At 27.9% G+C, this 23,470-nt stretch overlaps 1 protein-coding gene across 1 annotated transcript in view; it reads right to left on the bottom strand.

Annotated features, from left to right (window-relative positions):
• LOC142323800 (protein CNPPD1) overlaps positions 1 to 913 on the bottom strand; it is a 33,563-nt gene extending 32,650 nt beyond the window's left edge. Inside the window, exon 1 of the mRNA XM_075364024.1 lies at positions 702 to 913. Coding sequence (XP_075220139.1) covers positions 702 to 764 — 63 coding nt within the window. The 5' untranslated portion in view covers positions 765 to 913. The remainder of the gene's footprint in view (positions 1 to 701) is intronic.
• Between the last annotated feature and the right edge of the window lie 22,557 nt (positions 914 to 23,470).

Raw genomic sequence — 23,470 nt, forward strand, 5'->3', positions numbered from 1 at the left:
TATGATTGGTAAGTAAAATAGTTGAATGACAAATTTGAAAAAAATTGTCACTATAAATTACCTACAGTCTACTTTATACAACATATACATGGGCGCAATTTAAAAAAAAATAAATACAAAACTCTTAATTTACCAAGAGAATCAAATCACGATTTACTATATTCAGAGTGATTTTTTAGGGAAATATTTGCCCGAATTAATTGTTCCATAATAAATTAACAATATGGGATGCAGTAAAATAAATTCATAGCATACATTACACGTTGTAATCGATAGCATGAAACAACGTGTATGAGAATAAATTTCACATTAAACATTATAATCATAGTAGGTAAATATATGTAGGTTATAAACCACCAACATGCCTGCATACGAATTAACTTGTAATTGTTTATCAGTCAATTCTCATAATACTTCAAATTAAAAAAAAAACATTGATACAGACACAGTTATTACTTGTGATAGACAACTTTGATCACTAAAATGAGAAAATTAAGGAAACTAAGAATGAAACAGCATGGTGTCATATCAGAATGGTGTTGCATCAAGACCGATAAATAAGTCAACAATACGTAAGACTGATGAAAGCAATACAAATAAGTAGAAACGTAATTCTTCCTTAAAAAATAATCTTTTTAAAATTAAGTAATAAATTAATTATTAATAAATCTCCTCAAATAAAACGTTGAACTCATACTAACCTTTAATTTAACTTTATTAGGAATTCGACGACGTCGTTTCTGGGTCGATGACAAAACGGACATTGTTATTTAATTTGGTCTTCCAATTACGCTGAATTCATTAATAGAATAAACGAGTCAATTTTAAAAACCAAAAACAGGATAAATGTTATTAAACAACACTGTCGCCTTGCCAACTCGCACAAGCGCCTTAATAGCTGATTTTCGTATAATGTTCTTACGAAGCAATACATAAACTCTAGCGGGAGCCTTCTCAGCGCTACGTAATGTAGAGGGGGTTATTGAATTTATGGGAGGTAGCTCCCATTCGCAAAATGTTCCTTGTGTCCGATACTTATTTTGAAAATATTGTCTCGAGCGCATGCACTTTATTATTTTCCTAATGTGTACGTTGCAATCCGTTGAACTAATGTCTTATTTAATATGAGGCCTGAAGTAAATAAAACAGATGCCAAGCGAAATGAACCGGGTGTACACAAAAACACACGACAGCTACTGCGCGCCTGATTTAATTTCTATCGTAACAATAATATAGAAATAGTTGCTTGTTGCTCGGTATATTCTAAAAAATTAAAGTCTATTAAATCAAGAAAAATTTATAAATTGCTAAATATAGTAAAGTTATCTTCCATGGTAATTTTATTTTACCGTTATAACAGTAACTGTCAGTAGTGGCTATACAAAATATTCGTAATGATGGTTTAATGAAATGATAAATAGAAAACATAAATAATAAAATATAAATAGATTTTTAAATAATTTAAGTGCATTACACAAACCATGAAATAAATTTAAAAAAATATTTTATGATTTATTACCATTTTTTGTTGTTTTTTTCTTAATTTCTTACAGTGAATCAATCGATAAATAATCATATCCACTCAACACCTCATCTTCATCTTCACTAACATTAGATTGTGAGGAGTCATTTTCTAAATTAATAATGAATTTAAACACCTCAATATCAACAAAATAATACATCTTTCACATTTTTTCTTCTTGCAGTACATGTTTAATACAGTTCCACCACTCATCAGCTGTTACCTCAGCAGTACTGTTTTCAAGTAAAACTTTTACATCTACTATTTATAAGTTGTTATTCCGAGCTACAAACACTATGATTACTTGACTTCACACTAGTTCTACTGGATTCAGATTGCAGTGGTATGGTGGAAGCTAATACTGTATGTCAATTACTTCAGCCATACCATCGATTACATATTTGTTAAATTTTTGCTTATTTTTTTAACTACTTCTAGGAGTTCAACCTTTAAAAATGTAGAATCAAATGGGATTTGTTTTTTCCTCAGCCACGATACTATATATGCTTTCGGTCATGATGTATTCAGAATTTTTTTTAAATTTTCTCTATGGTCTGGTGCATTATCCATGACAATATTCAGCAGAATTAATTTCATACTCATATTAACCAGTTTAATAAAAAATTACCATTCATATCTTTGTAGTAATCATCCATTTTCCTGGATTTGAAAACTAATAATGCAAATAAGAAATAAATTTCAGTATGATACTTATTTAAACCAAATTAATGACAAAAATAACCTCACTCAAAGTGACTTCTATCATGAGCAGTTAACAATGCCACAGTTAAAATAACAATGAAGTTTCACAAGAACAAGGAATTGTTTTTAAAATAGTATTGGAAATATAATTTAACTGTGTCATTAAAACTACAAATAGCAATGAAGTATTGCTGTTGCTTATGTAACATCACACATGATATGTACCGAATTACAATTCAAATACTTGCACTAACATGTGAAATGCTTATTTACTCAAGGTTTCAAGTAGCAAATAATATGAATATTATAAAATTAGGAAACTGAAATTAGTATAAATTTTTCAATAATAGTGCTTTATTTACATTGCTGTAGACCTAACATATTTATAATTACATAATAACAACTAATAATGTGATAATCTGAGATTAATAACAGGTGTAAATAATGATTAACGCTCCTATCACGAGGTAGCTATTTTTAAAAGCAATGTTTCATTTTTATCCATCCAATGGATTGCATCAACTGGTTGAAGCTTGAATACCTGGTTGTCATACCTGTATGTGTGTTGTGTATTTACTTGCATCGCAAACATGCAGATTGTTTACTTCAGGCCTCAACATAAAGTAGACAGAAGATAGTGAATAATTAGCAATCCCCACCCACGGCCCACTGAGATAAGGATGATATGTACGTCATATAGTCTTGTTAGACTCAGGCCGACATTCCTAAGACATGTAGTTAATTGAAGCCCACCAACCACCAAAGTACATCTGTATCCACTGTCGTAGTATTCAAATTCATATAAAAACAACTTACTTTTATGAGGATTTGAACCTCAGAACCTTCAACTGAATATCAGCTGTAAAACAACTGATTTGTGATGGCAAGTTAACCACTAGACCAGCCTGGTGAGCTGCAATTTATATTTTGTAAGATTTTTCCATAGTGTAGTTTGTTTACTGTCTGTGGTAATGAAAAGTACATTAAGCAATATTTATTTACTACAGAATTACTCATTTTAGAAGAATAATAATATTTAAATCAGTTTTGCTACTTATTTTTTAATATCAAGCAGTGATTTGAGTCATTGTTGGAACTGACAAATTTGTGGCTAATAATGTTGTAGACTGGACATAATTTGTTGTGCATCACAAAATTACTAGCTAGGATAAACCCATAGATGAGAAACATGTGTACTTTGGTTTCTGTAATTTAATTGACATTGGTATCTGAATAATGGTTATATGTACATCAGTTCAGATTATTTTAAAAACTTTAACTGAAGCTTAGTTAATTTCTTGTCTGTATCCTGTTGAGGAGGCAAAAAAAAAGTATATATATATATATATATACATATACATTTTATTTTGTTTTTTGTAAAGTCAATACTTATAAGACCCATATTCTTCTCTACCAATATATTATTGTATTTTTTATAATCAAATACCAACTTGAAAAACCCAAGTACAGAATTTCAAAGTAAATGAAATGACACTTACCTATTTTTTTATTCCAAAAGCACTATCGCAGGATCCTGCTATCAGTTGTATATAAAATATATTTATATAAAATTACATAAAAATTTTTAAATTAAAATTAAAAGATTAAAATTACAATCATATATTCAAAAACATATGAAGTCAATTAAATAAAATAACTACATATACATAAATATGATGTCATAATTAAAAAATGTAAAATTAAAATTAAATTTAAAAATAAAATAAATACAAAGTTTATACTATGTAACCTGGCCAGCCAATGTTACATTACTGAGTGGATTTGGACAGAATATGAAGATGACACTCTTGTAAAAGGGGCAACAGATGACAGCATGTTTTTAGATAAAAATAGATATAATCATAATGTATATAAATAATTTTATTCAAATCCACTCAGTAATGTAACATTGATTGACCAGTTTACATAATAAAAATTTTCTATTTATTTTATTTTTAAATTTAATTTTAATTTACATTTTTCAATTATGACATCATATTTATATATATGTAGTTATTTTATTTAATTGACTTCATATGTTTTTGTATATATGATTGTAATTTTAATCGTTTAATTTTAATTTAAAAATTTTTATGTTTGATATGTAATTTTATATAAATATATCTTATATACAACTGATGATGCGGGATCCCATGAAAGTGCTTTTGGAATAAAAATAATAAGGTAAGTGTCATTTCGTTTACTTTGTAATTCTGTACTTGGGTTATTCAAGTTGGTTTTTGATTATAAAAATACAATAAATACTGTATACTGCATATAAAGCTTCTTCCATAGTGATGTACTGTTCCTCTTTCCTTCCTAAGGATTAATAGATTTTTCTTAGCAAAACTACTCACTAAATTGCTATTATCTAGATGGTTGATGATGATACTAATTAAAATTCAAACTGATTTAACGACAAACTGAACCAAATTTTATAATAAAGCATTTTTAAAAAATTATTTAAAAATGTTTTTAGATGTTTTAGCGACCATTCTCTGAAACTGGTGCTGCTGTTTTCATAATGATGTCAGCTGATCTTACAGCTGGCGGATTCTTTAAAATTAGGCAGACACTTATTAATAATGTTTTGTAATATAAACTGTCTCGTCATTTAGTATATAGTTGTTGTGTGTTTATATTTGTGTATCATTTAATGGTTAAGTATAACTATCTTTACTTGTTTGTTGTAAGTTAAATGTGTAAGTTGGCATAAAATCTACTAGCATTCAGCAAACATTTGGTACGGTACTAGGCCAACTGAAAATATTGTCAGTTTAGTATAGATGATATTTGTAACCAAAAATATATATGACGCTATTTAATTAAAACTAGTTTAGTATCCTGATTAATATTATTATTTTAAAGTACTTTAAATAATTATTTTTTCTACTCAATTTATTGCTGTAGCTTGTTAATCTCAAAGTCACTATCGATTGTAGATTCTAGAGACCTCATGTCTGATTCTGAATTCTTATTTATTACAAAATTGTCGATCTGGACATCCTATAAATGTTCATCTTCAATGTATTTTTTTTTCAATGTTGACAACATGCTCGCAGACATTGCTCCCACTCAGCTTCAGACGATTTATGAAATTCCTCTTCAGCCAACTTAAGAACATTCGACATGTTAAAAGTTGTATTTCTTTTAGCTATTTGCCCTTTCATTGACTCTAAATCATTTTAATGGCATTTAAGTCAGGGTATTAAGGTGAGAATCGTGGAACTGCGTGACCATAATTTTAGAAAATGTCATCTATTAAAAATTTCTTTCGATTTTTTTTTGTGTAATTTTATATCATATAAATCAGTCTTCGTCACAGGAGGAGACCAGTTAATTTGTTATTCGGCTAACCATTTTATCATATTGATTTTTAAAGAGTTAGAATTTGGCTGCTTTTGTAGCAGAACATTGTGATATGATGCGTTATCAAGTACAATGACTGACCGAGACGGCAAGTTGGGAATACACTTCAAATGTAACCATTTCGTGTACTTTTTGGAATCCATCGATTTGTGATAATCTCTGTTCTTATTTGACTCACAAATATAAAGCATTGTTAATGAATCCTTTATTAGAGCTGACATGAACAATTATTAAGCCCTTGGATACTGATGTTTTCAGTCCCTCATGAAGGTTTGTTATGTCTACCCACAATTTTGGTATTGCATGACTACTGTGAGTGTAGGTTTCATCTGTGTATACAATCGGTTTTCCTTCTTTGCAGAACAGGGAAATTTGTTGTAGAAATTTGATTCTTTGCATTTTAATGTAATGCTGTTCTATCAGTATTTTCTGGTTATCTTCTGTTCTATTCCATTTAAAATCCATTTTACATTATATTCTTAAAGATCTTTCACTCCCTTTGAAATTAATTTTACTTACGCAGGCTTTTTGCATAATTCTCTTCACAGTAAGAATGTTTTTGGCTACATAAAATTTATTTATTAAATGCTTCAAAGCATCCTGTCAAATGAATCTAAATTGCACACAGCACTAGGGAAACTTATAAGTTTTCTTGGTGAAATGAACACAGATATCTTCTAAGTTTCATTTGATTTCCCTTCTGCTATAATTCTTTGGACCATTCGTTTTGATATGTTTGTCACTTGAACAACTGTATCCAGTACTTCAGTTTTCCTTACTATTATGATTTCGGCATTGTTTTGTAAAAAGAAATTGTAAACATTGAATACAATTTCCCTCACCTGACTATGAACTACTGCACCTTTTCCTCCAACTTGGGCATTTTAAAAGAAAATACCTGTATTGAAATATTAAAAATTTACATGACTGAATTTATGACAAAGCCATAAATGAAAACAACACAACAAATAGTAAAAACAAATCATTAACAGCCATTCACTTCATTAAGTAAAATATACACCGCAATAAATGTTTCTATAATAACCACTTCTACAAGCAATATGTGACATGATTCTTCACAGTACAATGATTAGAGTAGATTAAAAATAAGTAAATGAAATTCTTAGTGTTGCATGTTGTGTTTACAACAATTCATTAATAGCACATTAGTCATGTATGATTCATGAATGATTTTATTATTGATTGTTATGCAACAGCAAGTAGGCCTAAATCACAACATCAATATATAATTTAGAATAAAACTCAACAATTACATACACTACAGCAAATTTATGAAACCTGTTTTTTTATATATTAAGCTTACCATACCACAAAAGACATGTAGAAAATGACAATGTTTTTAGTTTGCTTGTAACAGAGGCCAGTGGATGCAAAATGCTAGTACATAGGCTTTCAGTCCCTGTGCCAACATATGTACCAGCGAGTCTAGGAAAGATGTGGTCCTTTTTATTATATGTGTAGAATATCAAGGTTATTGTCAATGTTGGTGGATTTGTAATCTTGTGTCTATGAGATGGTTGCAAATGTTGACTGTTGGTTATTTTGGAAGTTATTTAAGTTTCATGGTAACCTTGTTTAAAATGCATTCAGAGATGTAGTTTGAGAAATGTAGAACATTGTGCAAGCAGAACAGTTTAGTTTATACATTCCAGGTACATTGTGTTCAGCCCACCGGGTTGGTCTAGTGGTGAATGCGTCTTCCCAAATCAGCTGATTTGGAAGTCGAGAGTTCCAGCGTTCAAGTCCTAGTAAAGCCAGCTAATTTTACACGGACTTGAATACTAGATCGTGGATACCGGTGTTCTTTGGTGGTTGGGTTTCAATTAACCACCCATCTCAGGTATGGTCGAACTGAGACTGTACAAGACTACACTTCATTTACATCATACATATTTTCCTCATTCATCCTCTGAAGTATTATCTGAAAGGTAATTACCAGAGGCTAAACAGCAAAAAGAAAGAAAGGTACATTGCATTTGTTTGGTGATTGTGTCCTGAGTTTAATGATTCTTTTATTTGTTCTGAAGGCTATGCTGAATGGAGATTTTAAAACTTTTCTCTGACTCTTTGTTCATGCATGGTAATGTGATTTATTTTTATTTCGCTCTTTGTTTTTATTATTATTTATTTTGTGTAAGAGTGTGTCAGTGGGTATGCTGTTATATCCATTTTTGAGTGCTGGACATTTTAGAGACTTTATTCTATGTGGTCTTCAGGTGACGGGGTTGTTGAGTTGTCTGTGGATCATTTGTCTGAAATCATTTAGTTTATGCAAGGTTGAGTGGTTTAAGGTATTGTGAATGGAAGTTTCTGTCATTGCTCATTTTCTATATACTTTGAAAGTATGTTTTTTGTCATGATGAGGTAAAGAAATTTCTAGGCCTTTTAGTACTAAGGCAACAGAAAACAGAGTGAACAACAGGTATAAACAAAGAACAGAAATTTAATTTTAAAGGCAACTATGAATATAATAAATAAATAAATTTTCTTGACACAGAAATGTAATAGGATATTACACATTTCTGTTGATCAAAACACCTGGATTACTCACTTAGCTTCAGCATGAATATACATAAGTACCTTATAGAACATTCAACCAATCTGTTAAATTAATTATTAATAAAACTTGATATTCTGGAAAAACTTTATGATATAATTACAAATAGATTATACTGACATATCGAGAAAAAAATTTGTAACTACAAATGTATCTCAACAAACAGAATTAGGCTTTTAGAATACTTAAAAAAATATTTTAAATGTTATTATCTGGTTGTGAAAGAATGATAATGTATATGACTGCTAAAACCCAATTATTTTATGTGTAAACCCAATTTCTAGGTTAGGGTTTAATTTAGCTAGCTATAAAATTTTTACTTGCTTATAATTTAAAATTCCCCTTTCACACTGTAGACTGTCTCTTTGTATTTTTTTTTTTGTAGATAATTTCTCTTTGTTACTACTTTTATGGGAGTAATACCCATAACTTATAACTCATAAATTATTGTTGGGAGCTGTTAAGTGATGAAATTCTTTTACTAAAAATATATTGTAATACAAATACTTCAAAATCTGTTTGAATTACATATAGATTATATTAAATCTACATGTAATACAAACAAAGTCTATATTAAGACTTTCAAATATTTTATTCAGAAAGATGAATAACAAATATAATAGTGGATCCTGAGAAAGATAGTAAACACATGATTCTTACAGATGTCCTTTCAAGAGGATGGTGCAGGAGAGTATATCCTATTACAACTTATGATTCTACTAGCTGTTATATTTTTACTAGTAGCTGTTTCATCTCAAAGGGAAGATACATAAAATACATACAATTGAAGGATGTGATGCAATAATAAATGCCAGCAACTGATGCCTTGTTTGTATAATAAATTGGTTCTAGTGTATTACAAAGTTAAAGAATGCAGAATGCAGTTTTGTTGCATACTGATGCATTTATTAGTAGCAATTACCATGCATTAGTAGTAATTACCATAATGAACCCACATAAAAAAAAAATACTTATATATTTTTGTTATGACAAAATATTTTTAAAAAAAATCTCAAGTTATACTTTATGAAATAAATTGTACTTACTACCTATTTGAAAGTAGAAATTAATTTACATGATAATAAAGTATAATTTAAAAGTACACATTAATGTTTATGACAAAGTAATGTCAAAATAAACAAAAACGTCTAATTAATTAAACTCATTCAATTAATGAATCAAGATACATTAATAATATATAATTTCTCAATTAATCAAACTATTAAGTAAATTCCTCAGTCCAGTTCTATGACATACTGGGCATATGGTGATTTTAAAATTAAGTAAAATTGCATTCATGAATATTCTGTAGCCGTTTATAGTTTAGGGAGTTTCAAATTAGAAATCAAATGATTTGTTTTTTCTTTTATAGGAGCATAAACATTTTACTAACTCTATTGATTTGTATACAAATAATTATAATTATACAAATAATTCAGCAAAGACTGATTGCAATTTGGGGTTTTATTGTAGTTGGGATATTTTAAAAATCTTATTTACTTTCTTTTCATTTCCCAACAAGCTATTGCACAGATTTACATTTAAATTGATACACTAATAAAATTTAACATTAGCATGATGCAGGCGATTGTAATAATTTTATAGGAATAGTTTTTTCAGCTCACTAATATATTATCTCATATATACATTAATTTCATAGAGTTACCAAAATGTTATTTGGTTTTTTAACATCATTAATAAATGCAGTATTTTATGTATACTACTAAGGAAGGAGTCAGCTGATCTATAGGTAAGAAAACATAATTAATATTGAAATATATATTAATAAATTTATTTTGTTGGTAAAATGTAAACAGAAATATTATAATCAAAATAAACAGATGTTATCTAATAGTTAACAATCAAAATTCACTGTAAAAGAAAGTGAAGTTGAAAATAAAAAAAGAAGTTTATTCAAAATTTATAAGTGATCACATTAATTATCATCATGCTATATTAATATTATAAAATATCCACTGTCCAAATGTTCATAAAATTAAATTTAAATTTTAAATAAATAATAATATTTATAAATACTGTACGGAGTGTGTAATGGGTTTATGTTTTGATAATATAACATGAAAAAAACTAATTTTCAGCTAAATTTAAAAAAAATCCAGGTATGTAAGTCAAATGCATGTTCTATTCACTGTAATTTATCTACTCAAACTGTTTTTTTTATTATTTCATGAATGATTAGTGATTTATGTCTATGCTGATGTGGACAGAATTTGTTAAGTTCAAGTGTGATTAATTATGAAACAGCATGGCAGATGGATAAAGAGAGGTGGTGAATTATAAAAATTAAATTAATCAATATAACAAAAAGTTATAACACATTTTAGATTGTTTATTAAACAGGTCCTTATCTGCTGATAACTCTACTGAATTCTATACAATCAGACATCTGGCGTAGCTTAATGGATACCCTGCCACAAACACTTTATGCTAAATATCACTTAAAATACAGAGGAAAATTACACACGCATAAAAACAATAGATTATTCATATTTCTAATCTACACAACTAACATTTGATAAAAAAAAAACTGCCAACAATTTCAGAAGAGATGCTTCTGGTATTACTTTTAACTAGAAACAAAATGCACCAGATCATACACCAAACTAATCAAATACCAACGGACTCATACATCACCTCACATATAGACAAATTTAACTTCTGTGACTTCACATAATACAGAATCTGACAGATTGAATGCACATTCACACATTGACATACGTATAAGCACTAAACACAACATAATCAATTTTCTGTCTTTTAATTTATATAAATAAGACATTCCATATACAAATATATTAACTACAACTTTTAATTGTTAGATGCAGCCAGTAAGTTAATATCTCAACACATTTGAAAAATTTCAAATTGATTAACACATTAAACATGACAAAACAATGTAATAAAAAAAAAAACTCAAATTAAATATATTGCTTGACTACATAGTATGGACATTCTCTAACGATTTTAAGGTGGGAAACAACTTCAATAACAGTGCTGCCAGTAACTAAGTTACTTAGATATTAGATATCTAATAACTAAATGAACTGCATTATTAGTCCAAAAAAGTTCTGATAAAAATTTCAAAAGTTAAAAATCCATCATTAATCACTGGTAATATTTTAAAATTAATACGCAATTTTGTAATTTCTTAAAAAAAAAAATAAATAAAAATAGAACACTGATATTCCTTCTAAATCTTTCAATATAAATACAATTATTATCGTAATCCTACTTAATTTTTTATATATGTATTATAATAAGTATATTATATATGTATATATAATATATAATATGTAATATATAAAATATGTATGTATTTACAAGAAATTTATAATTAGGTATAAATCTTGTATTGATTTCATTTAATTATAAGATTATAAACAGAAGAATTTCAGGTTTATAATATAAGGTAATAATTCCTGTGAGAAAAGTCTCACTTCAGTGACAACAAAACAACTCTAAAATTTGGTTAATTAATATTCTGAAATTTTGTGCACAAATAATTGAATTATAATTTTTGATTATAACTTATTTTACATAGATGATGGTTTACAACTAAGTAAAGATATAATTATCTTGTAAATAAATAAAATACGGTGATTTTAAATCTTTTTATATTTTTAAATAAACAAACTTTTAAATTATGTAGATCACATCAATATAAGATAAATTATAAATATAAAAATAAATTAAGATAAAAAGTATGACTAAAGTCCACATTAATTATATAAATTATAAACACATAAAGCAATTTAAATACACTAAATTAAAAAAAAAATACTCCTAACTGTTTTATTCTTGTATAGTAATTATTTATAAAAATAAAAACTGGAATCTAAAGAATTAAAAGTAAGAAGTTCTCAATTACAGGTTCATATAAAAGAATTTTCTATCATCATTTTTAAGAGAAATTTATCATGTTCTCCATTCAAAAACGGTTTATATTTTACACAAATTCCAAGGAGAAAACAGAAATTATTATCATTGGTAAATTACTAGAGTTTAAATAATTGTGGTCATATTGTTATTAATGTATGTTGAGTTTTCTTTGTGTTGTTTCTAGTTGTACCATCACAGCTTTTTTTTAAATCCTGTTTATTTACGGTAAGGGAAGTTGGCTTTGCACTGTTAAGTAGTAAGTATTTAGTAGTAAATATTGTTCTTATAAAACAATCTTTCTTTTTTATTTATAATGAATCTTATTGTACTGATTGTAAATAATTAAAATTGATTTTAGCCTGTGTATTGATTATAAACTCTTGGTAGCTGATAGTATTTAAAAGCCTTTCTTTATGTTAGCTTAAATCAAGGTAAGAGAGAAACAAAAGTTTTAGTAATATTAAATTTGTATAACAAATAATTACTTTGCTGATTTAGAAATTAATATAATGTAGTGTATTGCTGTTATTGAAACATATATTTTTTTAAATTAAAAATGAATATGATTAGATAAATATTATTAAATAACAGTAGTTTAATGTACATTGTAAACAATTTTGACTGTGCATTAGTACATTAAATACAAGATTGTTTGTTCTTAAATTAAAATGAGTCAATTTAAAAACTACTTTTAAAATTTGTTTCAATGTGGGTGGTTATTTATGGTTCTGATTACTAACGTCTTAAGCTAGAAAAGCAATATGATATGAAATAACCATTCAAAGTAAACAATTATTGTACAGCTTACTTCTCACTAGTGTGAGAAGACTAAACATATAATTGTGTAGCAAGTGATGAAAGTAGTATACTTATTTCATCTAATTTTTTTCATATTCTACCAAAAATTTTATATTTCAATCCATACCTTACAGGTTTGCCATATTATTTTATTACATTACAGTTATTTCACTGTGAAGAACAAGTTTTAAATTGATAAAAAAAGAAAAAATTAAACATAATTTTAAATTGTTCATTACAAAAAAAAAAAAAATGTATATATATATATATATGTATATATACTATATAATTAGAACTGATACTATATCCTTGAAACTACTAAACAATTTTTATATTGTTAAAGAATATACTATAGCATTGTGAATATCCACAAGATGAAATTATAACTTTCTGTATTTTGTATAAAAATGGGCTGTTTATTAATTTTTAGAGCTAAGTTACTATAAAGTATAAAATTATGTGCGAGTAATACATGTAATTTCATCTTTATGTAATTTACTGTAAATATTTTTGAATGTTACCAATTACTAAATAAATCTTTTGAAATTCTTTTTATATGTTACAATGTAAATAATACCCTCAGTATTGAATAACATTGTTGTTTAAAAGGAAAAACATATAAATAAAAACTAAGAAGTAATTTCCAAATTTAAAGTAAAGATGTCTCTACACAATAAGAATATATATTTCTTGTTGTATCACAAACCTACTAACAACATGTGTACTAGTATGCAATAACAATTATATCACGCTTAATATTAGACAGAATGTACTAAAGATTCTGGGTCAGAGAGGCATGTAGTTGTTTAGTAAATAAAAGAACATGTGGATATATCAAGTTCTGTGGTAGGGTGAACAGCCTTTCATTTGGAAGATCTTGGGTTTGAATCTCAGTTAGGTATGGTAATTTCATATGCTACAAAAATTCCTATTCCGTATTGCCGTGCACAAGCTTATGAGCTTATGTAATCAATCATAAAAAAAAATTCATATACTCAAACTAGTGCTCTTAACAATTCAGTCAACATATACATAAATAAAATATGCTACAAACTGAATTATATCACTTAATAATAATAAATGTAAACATAACCAAGACAAAAGATTTATCACACTAATATATATTAACAAAGACTAAGAGAAACTAGTTGACAGATTTTAAAAAGCTACTACAATATAGCCTTGAGAGTAAAAAAAAAGTCAAAATACACAAAACAGTGGCCTGAAATATACAAACTAAAACTCTCTGATGGCACCATGATTTATACTGGATAAGTGGATGAATTTTCAAACAAAGATACAATGAACAGATAAAAGTCCTATATAACAATCAAAATTTGGTAACCATTTCATAGGGATAAGTAAAAATTCCATTGGTATAAATAACCTTAACATTAAATATATATGGAAAAATTATCACATTTTCATCATTTGTTGTTCTGCCTGATGGCAGGTCTCTTACACCACTGCTGTGTCTATCAATTAACTTTTTTCTGATTTTATTTCATCTTCAATATTCTTACATATCTCTTCAATATTTTCTTTATAATTCGATGTTGGCAGACATGTACATTTTTTTTCTTTAGGTTGATGATATCACCGCATAAGCTTGAAGCTTGTGCATGAGATATGAGAATGGAATTTTGTTGCATGTGAAAAATGCCATGCCTGACCAGGACCTCCAAATGAAAGACTGAGACACTACCACTCCATCATGAAGATTGGCAAAACACTTTACCAAAATCCTTTGGTAACATCCCATTCATTTGATATTAATTTATGAGTATATAACTTACTTTCTGCATCTGTTTTACTACTTTATTCCTCATAATTACTGCCACTTCATCTTTCCTTTCTTTGTTCCAGAACAGAATGTGGTAAATTCTCAACTCTTCATTTCATTCTGTCCTTCCCATCTTACTTCACTGAGTCCTGATATATCCACTTGTTCTTCATTTCCCTCCTGAGATTCTTTAATTTTCCACTTTACAACAAAGTTTTGATTTCCAAGTTCCTATATGCAATCTGTCATTTAACTTGTTTTGTTACTTCACCCAGAGATCCAAATGAGAAGCTATTTTAACTGCAGAATAGTTAACAAAAAAAGACAGCACCATAACATAATGCAAGGAATTATCACTAGGATCTTTAATGCAGTGGTTTTTCATTGCCTTCTGTATTCTATTACTGTTGGTTTTCAGAAGAAATTCTTCCACTTTTGGGGGACAGTTTCCCATCCCCAAGGTAATAGAGTGCCTTGCAACCACCATTGCTCTCTGTGGAGGCCATTGGCACTTGTAATTGAGGGGAACTTGTTATACTGGGACAAACTCAGTCCCTTCATTTGGTAGCTGCTTTTATATATTAGCAGTTATTAATATATAAAATCATTGCCCCCTGTCTCCCATCGGGAAGTGAATATTAGAATTTTTCGTTCACAGAATCTTAGATCTTAAAAGAATTTCCTAAATTCTCTAGTATTTTAAGAGAATATCACATTTTAACAGTAGGTTTAAAGAAGGTAGAGAAAGCAAGGGTAGTTAAGAAAAAAAAACATAGAAAAATTAAAGAATTTGGATGAGGAAACAATGGGATAAGGCAAGGGAATTAAAAAAAGCAAAAAGAAAAATGAGAACAGTGAGGAGACTTGGATAAAAATAAAAAATGTGATAGTAAAAACAACAAAGGAAGAAGTAGGTTATGAGGGAAGTAGAACCAAGAAACCAATGGTAATAACAGTAATTTTAAAGAAAATAGAAAAATGAAGGCTGGCAAGAATAAACAGTAAACAATGAAAGTGATGTATTGAAAATTAAACAATGAGTTAAGAAAAAAACTATGGAAAGATGGTTGAAGTAAGAGTACAGTGATATTGGGATCTAGAAAAGAAAGGGCAGCAGATAAGATGTTTAGAAAAGTGAGGAGTATTATATGGGATAAATGGAAAGAGAATGGTAAACAGAGGAGTTGAGGACAAGGATGGTAAAATGCAACATTATGAGAAATAAGTAAGAGAAAGATAGAAGGAAAATGTGGAGGACATGTGTATGACAAGAGAAACCTGAGAAACTAAACATAGAAAAGGGATGAGAGGTAGCTAAAGAAGATAAAGGATTATCAATATAAAAATTTAACTGAAGAATTTAACTGAATTTATACTGAAAGCAGTTAAAGAAGTGAAGAATAAATATTAACTTGAGTAGATGAACTTCTCATAGAATTTGCTTAAATGAGGAAGGACTGAAAGAAATAGTTGAACTGTATAAAAGAGTATAATACATAGAAGAAGGGCTGCAGACTTAGTAAAAACAGCAGTAATACAATTTTCTTCTTTCAGTGAAAACAGTTTTCTTCAATTCTGAAGAAAACTGGTAGCAGAAAATGTACAGAACACACAACAATAAGTTAAACATTCCTTGCTGCTAAAATATTAAGAGGCTTAAACTGCAGGTTGGCAAGAATAATGGAAGAGAATGCAGGAGAGGAACAGTTTGGCTTCAGGATAGCATAAGGAACCAGATTGGGATACTAAGGATGATTGAAGAGAGAGATATTTATAGAAAGGAAGCAGAATGAGTCTGTGTTTCATAGAGTTAGAGAAGGTATTTGAGAGTCAATAGGAGAAAATAATGGAGATTCTTAAAGAGAAAAAAGTAGAATGGAAATGCAGAAGGATAGTTAAAGATTTATAAATGAAACAAATATCAGGAATGAAAGTAAGTATATGACTGACTGGGTGGGTTTAGATTGAGGTGTTACAACAGATTGATGTGATGAGCTCACAGACGCTGTTCAACATTTACATTGAAGATATGTTAAGCAATATATTAGAAGGAAGAAATAAAGGAATAAAGGATAAATACAGGAGGATAAAAATAAGATGCATAAGTTTTACTGATGATATGGTAATTCTAGCTGATGGCACCACATGATTTAGAGATTGTTAATAGCCTTGGAAGAAGGAATGAAAGAGTATGGAATAAAAATAAATATAGGAAAAACTAAATTAATGGAAGCAAACAACTGGAAGGTAAGACTTAATGGTAAGGAGATATGAAGGAAGAATAGAAAAAGTAAAAAATTACAGATATTTGGGAACTATGTTGTCAGAGGACTGGAAAGTTTAATGGAAATAAAAGGAAGTATAGCAATGGTAAAGGAAGCTTTCAATGATTTTATTTTAGTATGGAAGTTAAGCAAGGATAATGAGAAAGAGGGGGAGAATTTGGATTTGTAACTTTGAATTTGGATGCAGACTTTTGAGATGTGGGTTTGGAAAGGAAGAAGAAAGTAAAACCGACATATTAAAATTAGGAATGAAGAAGTAATGAATATGATCAAATAAGAAAGAACTCTTATTCAGAAGTATACAATTTAGAGAAAAAGGAAACTGGTTAGGACAAGTGGCTAGAGGAACTGTAATCTTAACAATTACATTGAAAGGGTCAGTAGAAGAAGAAAGGAAGCAAGAAAGAAAAAGGAAGAAGTTAATAGATGAGGTGAAGATTGGACACTACAGGGAGATAAAGGAGAAGGCTTGGGAAAAAATGGAGACAATAGTGGTGTAAGGGACCTGCTGACAGGCAGAACCCCAGATGATGATGAAATGAACTGACAGAATTCATATTAATATACTTCTCCCAAATATGTGTCAATCCTACCTCATAAAAGCCTACCAGCCATGTACAGCTGGATTAGTTACTGAAGATTGCTTCAAAGTGACTGAAATTATTTTAATGCAAGTTTGGTTTGGTTTGGTTTATCTCTAAAAATTAATATTTTTTTTTTGGAATAACTCCTTTATTTGTAAACTTCTGTGGTCAATGTAAACTGGTTCATTAAATTCAGATGATATCATTAGCTTTATGTCTTTATTTCAGCTCTTCTATTTTCAAAAATGCTACTTCCAATGTTGTTCACCATTTCAAACTAAAAAATATTAATAATTTCAAATGTTTCAGTATTTAAAATGTTTAAATATTTGTCTTGGTCCATTTAAGGTCAAGTTCTTTGTTTCTTAGATCCTATATGTCCACTTCATTTAAATTCCTTTGTCACCTCAGTAAGTAAGAATAAAAAATCACCTCAGTAAAAATAAATCATGGTAATGTGATTCAATATAAATTCAAACATTATCTTAACAGGAATGGAAAGAATGATGTTTTCAGATAACTGAATCAATATTAATTCCAAGCTTTAGTTAATCTAGACTGGTCAATCAACATTTCTAACAGTTTTGCAAAAAAGAAGTATCTAAACTCAGTTTTGTGGATATTGTAAAATTGGCTTAATTATTAAAAACCAGTGATGTGATATGCCATAATACATTATTGGAGAACATAAAATGTGTATTATAAAAATTATTCATTTGTTTCTTCACTATTGTATTTAGGATCCAATTAATTTATAGTGAAAAATAAATAAATTATATCTCTTACTTTAAATTATACTTAAATAGTTCAATAAAGAAGCAAAAGGGATTAAACATTTATTTAACTATAAATAAAAACTGGGTTTGTCTAATGTCAGTAATGGTATTAAGTGACCTGATGTGAGTTACAAGTTACATATGAAAATAGTATAGCTGTTCTCAATAATAATAAACATTCATATCAGGTTTACTAGAGAAAACGAAGAAGAAACTGCTTTTTATTGTCTTCTTTTCTGAGCAAAATATACTTTTGCATTCTAGTATGGAAGTGACACTTGTAGTACTTAGTTTGCCAAAAGGAATGAGTTTTAATGAACTTCATTACTATTGCATGAACCAATTCTGACTGGGGTTGGTTTATATAAGTTTCATGCATAAAATAAAACGAAGGAAAATTAATTTATCATTTTCCATTATGCATTACTGTATTGTTTACCATGTGTCCATGCTAGGAAAAAATGGCATTCAAACTTCTGTTTAATAAGGATTTTTACAGAGCCAAAGGGAAGAGGTAGTACTCTCATATTAAGTCTAGGTTATCCATTTCTACAATATTAATCTGTACTTCATTACTTTTTGGACAAAAGAATTAATAAATCACAAAAACATAAGGATAAGACCTTTTTTACTTTTCTGCAAAAAACAGATATAGTAATAATTGGTTAATAATACAAAAATCATTCTCAAATTTTCTACAGGTAAAGGATGAAATCGGTTACAATGTAAAAAATCAAACTGAATCTACTGCTGCCAAATATGCTAAAGAGAGTTCATATCTGAATAAGCAGATGTTTATAAATGTTATAGAAAAATTGAATATTACCCACATTTATAAAAAAATTATTGTTTATTTAAAATACTATCAAAACAACATTTATGCAGATTTTCAGTTATCATCAAAAACATTCTTGAAACGAAATTTTCGTACTAGTACGTCATGTAATATGCAAAAAAAATTGAACACTTTAATACAAAATGAATTATTAAAAAATAATCCTTCTGTTATTATTCAGCAACTGATAAGAAGACGTCATTCTTTTGATGAAAATGATGCAAATCTTACAACAGAGAAACATAAAAAAAGTAAACAAAAAAAGGCTGTAAGTAATTACATTCATAAAAATAGCCACCAAACAAAAAAAACTAAATCATTTTTTAGCTGGATTTATTCACTGATAAACTACGGTAAAAATGAATATAAAACTAATGAGTTGAAATATGTAGATAATAAGGATATAGAATCAAAAGAAAATCAGACTCAGGATGAGAAAAGAAACAAATATAATATCTTACAAGTAGAGCCAGTCTTAACAGAAGGATGTCAAATTAAAAGTTCTCCATCATCAGATAGTGAAAAAGAAACATCAATTAAAAGTGAAAATAAGCAAAAACATATACTTAAAAAAACCAATAGAACAGTACAATTTCCAGAAAATAAAATGCATTTCTTGTGTAAAAAATATGATATAGAAGAAATATGGGTAACAGAAAACAAGGCATTATCAACTTTGATTAGAACAGTTGACCACCCAATAAATTTTCGAGATCAGAAAAAGGTAAAAACTCCTCATGAAAATAAACAAGAAACTAATCCTAAAACAAATTCTTCAAGTGATTGTGTTAAAAATGCTAATTTAGAAGAAATTAAAGCACTAGAACATAATAATGAATCAATTACTTGTGGAACTGCAACTGGAAGTAATAATTTAAATGCAACAGAAAATAGTAAAAATAAAACAAGCGATGAAAAGTTAGAGTTATCAGAAGATAAGCCTACAAATAAATATAAAATTATAGAACGGAATATCTCCAAAAAAAGTGCTACTCCATCTTTAGATGATAATGCTTCTAATGAACCACCAAGTAATAACCATGAGTTTCATAGTCGATCACCCTTCAATGTAAATAAAACTACCAAATTGAATGATGAGATACAGAGAGAAAATGGAACCTCAGGTCCTGCTATCAAACATAGCACTACGATTAAAAGTGACAGTTCAAAAAATGATACTATGCAAACAAATACATATTCTAAACATCCTGAAAGACCTGATAATTTGTATGAATCTGAAGGAAAAAATAAGTTTCATAAATCGTACCATGAAGTAGATCGCATTGATTCAACCACAGAATTAAATAATAAGTCCAAAATGTTTGGTGTATTTGGTAAACCTTCAATTGAATCTCTAAATATCCCGGAATTAAGTTATACTACTGAAGAAAATGACCCTAATTATATAAAATCTATGAGAAATTCTAATTATCTTCAAAATAAAAAATCACATGCATCTTGCTCTAAAAAACAACTTGAAACAAGTTATGATGTAACCAGAAAATCTTTTGAAGTGAATGAAATACAGAATAGTTCACTCTCCAATAGAAAAATAAATCCTAAAGTATTCTCTGTGCCAGAAAAACATTCAGGTAGATCATCAGATGACAGTAATTCATCAAGTAGTGAACAGTTTTTTTACCCCTCTCACAAAAGTACATCTAAAGTGCATTCTACAACAGAAAAACCTGTATATGGGTTTTTAGGAGATTTTAATAAATCTGATAAGAAACATGAGGAAAAAACAAAGACTATAAGTGATGAAGATGGTGATACTAAAAAAATATTTAATGTGAATATAACAGGATCTATTTCTAGTTCATCAAGCAAATCAGAAGTTGCTTTAGATGAAAATAAAGGAAAAAAGGATACTACGGGTAACAAACAAGAATATCAACTCAGATTAACTGTAATGGAATACGATGATGATAATGAATCAAAATTTCCATATTCGAGTTCTTTTGAAAATATGTCTGGTAAAAAATCCAAATTTATTGAATCTGAAAAGAAAACAAAAGATGAAAGCCTTTACTCTACTGTTAAAGGTCCATTAACTGTAGCTGAAGAAAAATTTAAATCTGATAATAAAAATCAGTATTCTAAATCTGGTTATAAGCAACCACTTATTAAAGAATCTGAACCTGCTGTACTACAGCCAGCAAAATTAGATGAAAAAGTAATAGACAGCTCAATGTTAAAAAAAGTTAGTAATATAAAAGTTACTAAAATACTACAAAGTAAAGAACGTATAATGAGCGATAAAGAAAATATGTCAGAATCTTTAGTGAATAATCAAAATGCACCTAAAGATAATATAAAAATTAATAATGATGATAAAATTAATAATTTTCAAGAAAGTGGTAAATCAATTTCATATACTAAAGATAAAAAAAACTTTTGTTGGTTAAATTCTAAAAATGATAATGAAAAGAACAGTTTCCAGAATAGTTCTAAAATTACAGTTAATGGCCGGAATAAGAATAATTATCACATTCGAGGAACAAAATCATCTATATTATATTATAAAGTTAGTAAAGGTAATATTAATAATATTAATAAAGGTAACGATACAGTAAATAAAAACCTTTCAAAGCTATATAAATCTAAGTCATTGGCAGGAATACAGAAGAAAAGAAAGCAATCAAAAATTAAACTTAATTTTCATCCATTAAGAAAACACTACGTTACTAATGAGAACACAAAAGTAATGAAAACTTTATTAAAAATCTTACAAAGAAAAAGTAATGCAGGAGATAAAATTGACACAATTGAACCTATCTACAGAAATAAATCTTATAAAAATTATAAATTAGTGCAACATTTAGTAGATAAAGATCACAACACAACTTGTATAAAACAACCATTCAAATCTTACAACACTTTAAAAATGGATATGTCATTACCCACTATAAAAGAAAACATTCAAGAAGAAAATTTTACAGAGGATTTGATGAAACCAAGAAACAATAATGATAACCTAAGAAATTTTAATTTGATGAGTGATAAAACACAAGAATTTTGTAAAGTGATGCTAGAATTAGTAGAACTTTTTTCTGAGAATAAAGGTACAGCTGCAGAAATTTGTAAATACAGAACGAAAATTGAAGATTTAAAAATGAAAGATTTAAAAGTTAATGAGTTACAAGAAGTAACAACAAATCTACAAAAAAATATGTACAAATTGTTAACTGTTCCTTCTACTAGTAATTTATCAACAGTAATAAAACAAAACCAAACAGTTAGTAACAAACCAAAATTATACACTGTTAACTCAGAAAATGAAAGTGATGAAAGAAAATCAATATTAAATCTTGATTATGAACTATTAAAAGCTCAAAGGTTACGAGAACAAAGTGAAATGGATATGAAAAAATTAAATTTAATTTTAGAAAAAGAAGATGAATTTCGTAGGACATTATATGATTTAGTTATTTTGTTAACTAATTTTGAATTGTATAAGAAGAGAAATGAAAATAATAATAGCCAAGGAAAGCATTAGTAAAAATAAATAATAGTAAATTATTAATGTAAGAGATGTAAAATTGTGAGGAATAGTAAAATTGTTTGTATTACAAATTTGTTTTGGTCTTTGTTAATGTGAGTGTACTTTTTGTGTTTTTTGTCCATGGATATGTGAATGAATATACATGATTAAATAAAATGTTTAAATATTGTGCTTGATTTTTATTAGTAATTTGGCTTTCAGGCACTTTTAATAAGCTTTACACTATATATATTGCTGTGCTTTATAAATAATACTTTTTTAAGATATAAAGAGAACAATAAATATAGAAAATAAATGCTTCATTTTAAGTGAATAGGTTTTTAATACTGTTTAGAGATAGTTTGTTAAGTGTTCCTTTTAGTCTGAAAAGAATATACATTTCTGATATTTGTTGAAAAAGTTTGAAAAAAATAGATGGATATTAAAATTTGCTATATTGTAATGAATATAACATTTCCCACATCTATCCTTTCTCTTACATTTAACATTTTTGTCCTCATTTTCCTAATTGTTTAACATTTTGTTAACATCTTTTAAAATTATTTTGTGGAATATCTTTTTTGGAAAGCTATTGACTACATAGCCTGAATTTTCTCATTTCTGAGCATCTTCCTACTTTGATGTCTATTAGCATTTCAAATGTTCTCCCTTCATTTCTGTCAACCTAATTCATAGTTATAAGATTCAGTTCAACAAAGATTTTTGTTCTTTCAGTATCCTTATCAGAGGTTCCTCTCCTTTCATACCTCCTCCTGAATTACTCATTCTTTATCTTATTCTGTCCATCCAGTCATTCATGTTTTTACATTCATTTAGTTGCTTTATATTCATGT

The sequence above is a fragment of the Lycorma delicatula genome, chromosome 4, assembly GCF_047948215.1.
Source record: "Lycorma delicatula isolate Av1 chromosome 4, ASM4794821v1, whole genome shotgun sequence".
In the NCBI taxonomy this organism is placed as follows: Eukaryota; Metazoa; Arthropoda; class Insecta; order Hemiptera; family Fulgoridae; genus Lycorma; species Lycorma delicatula.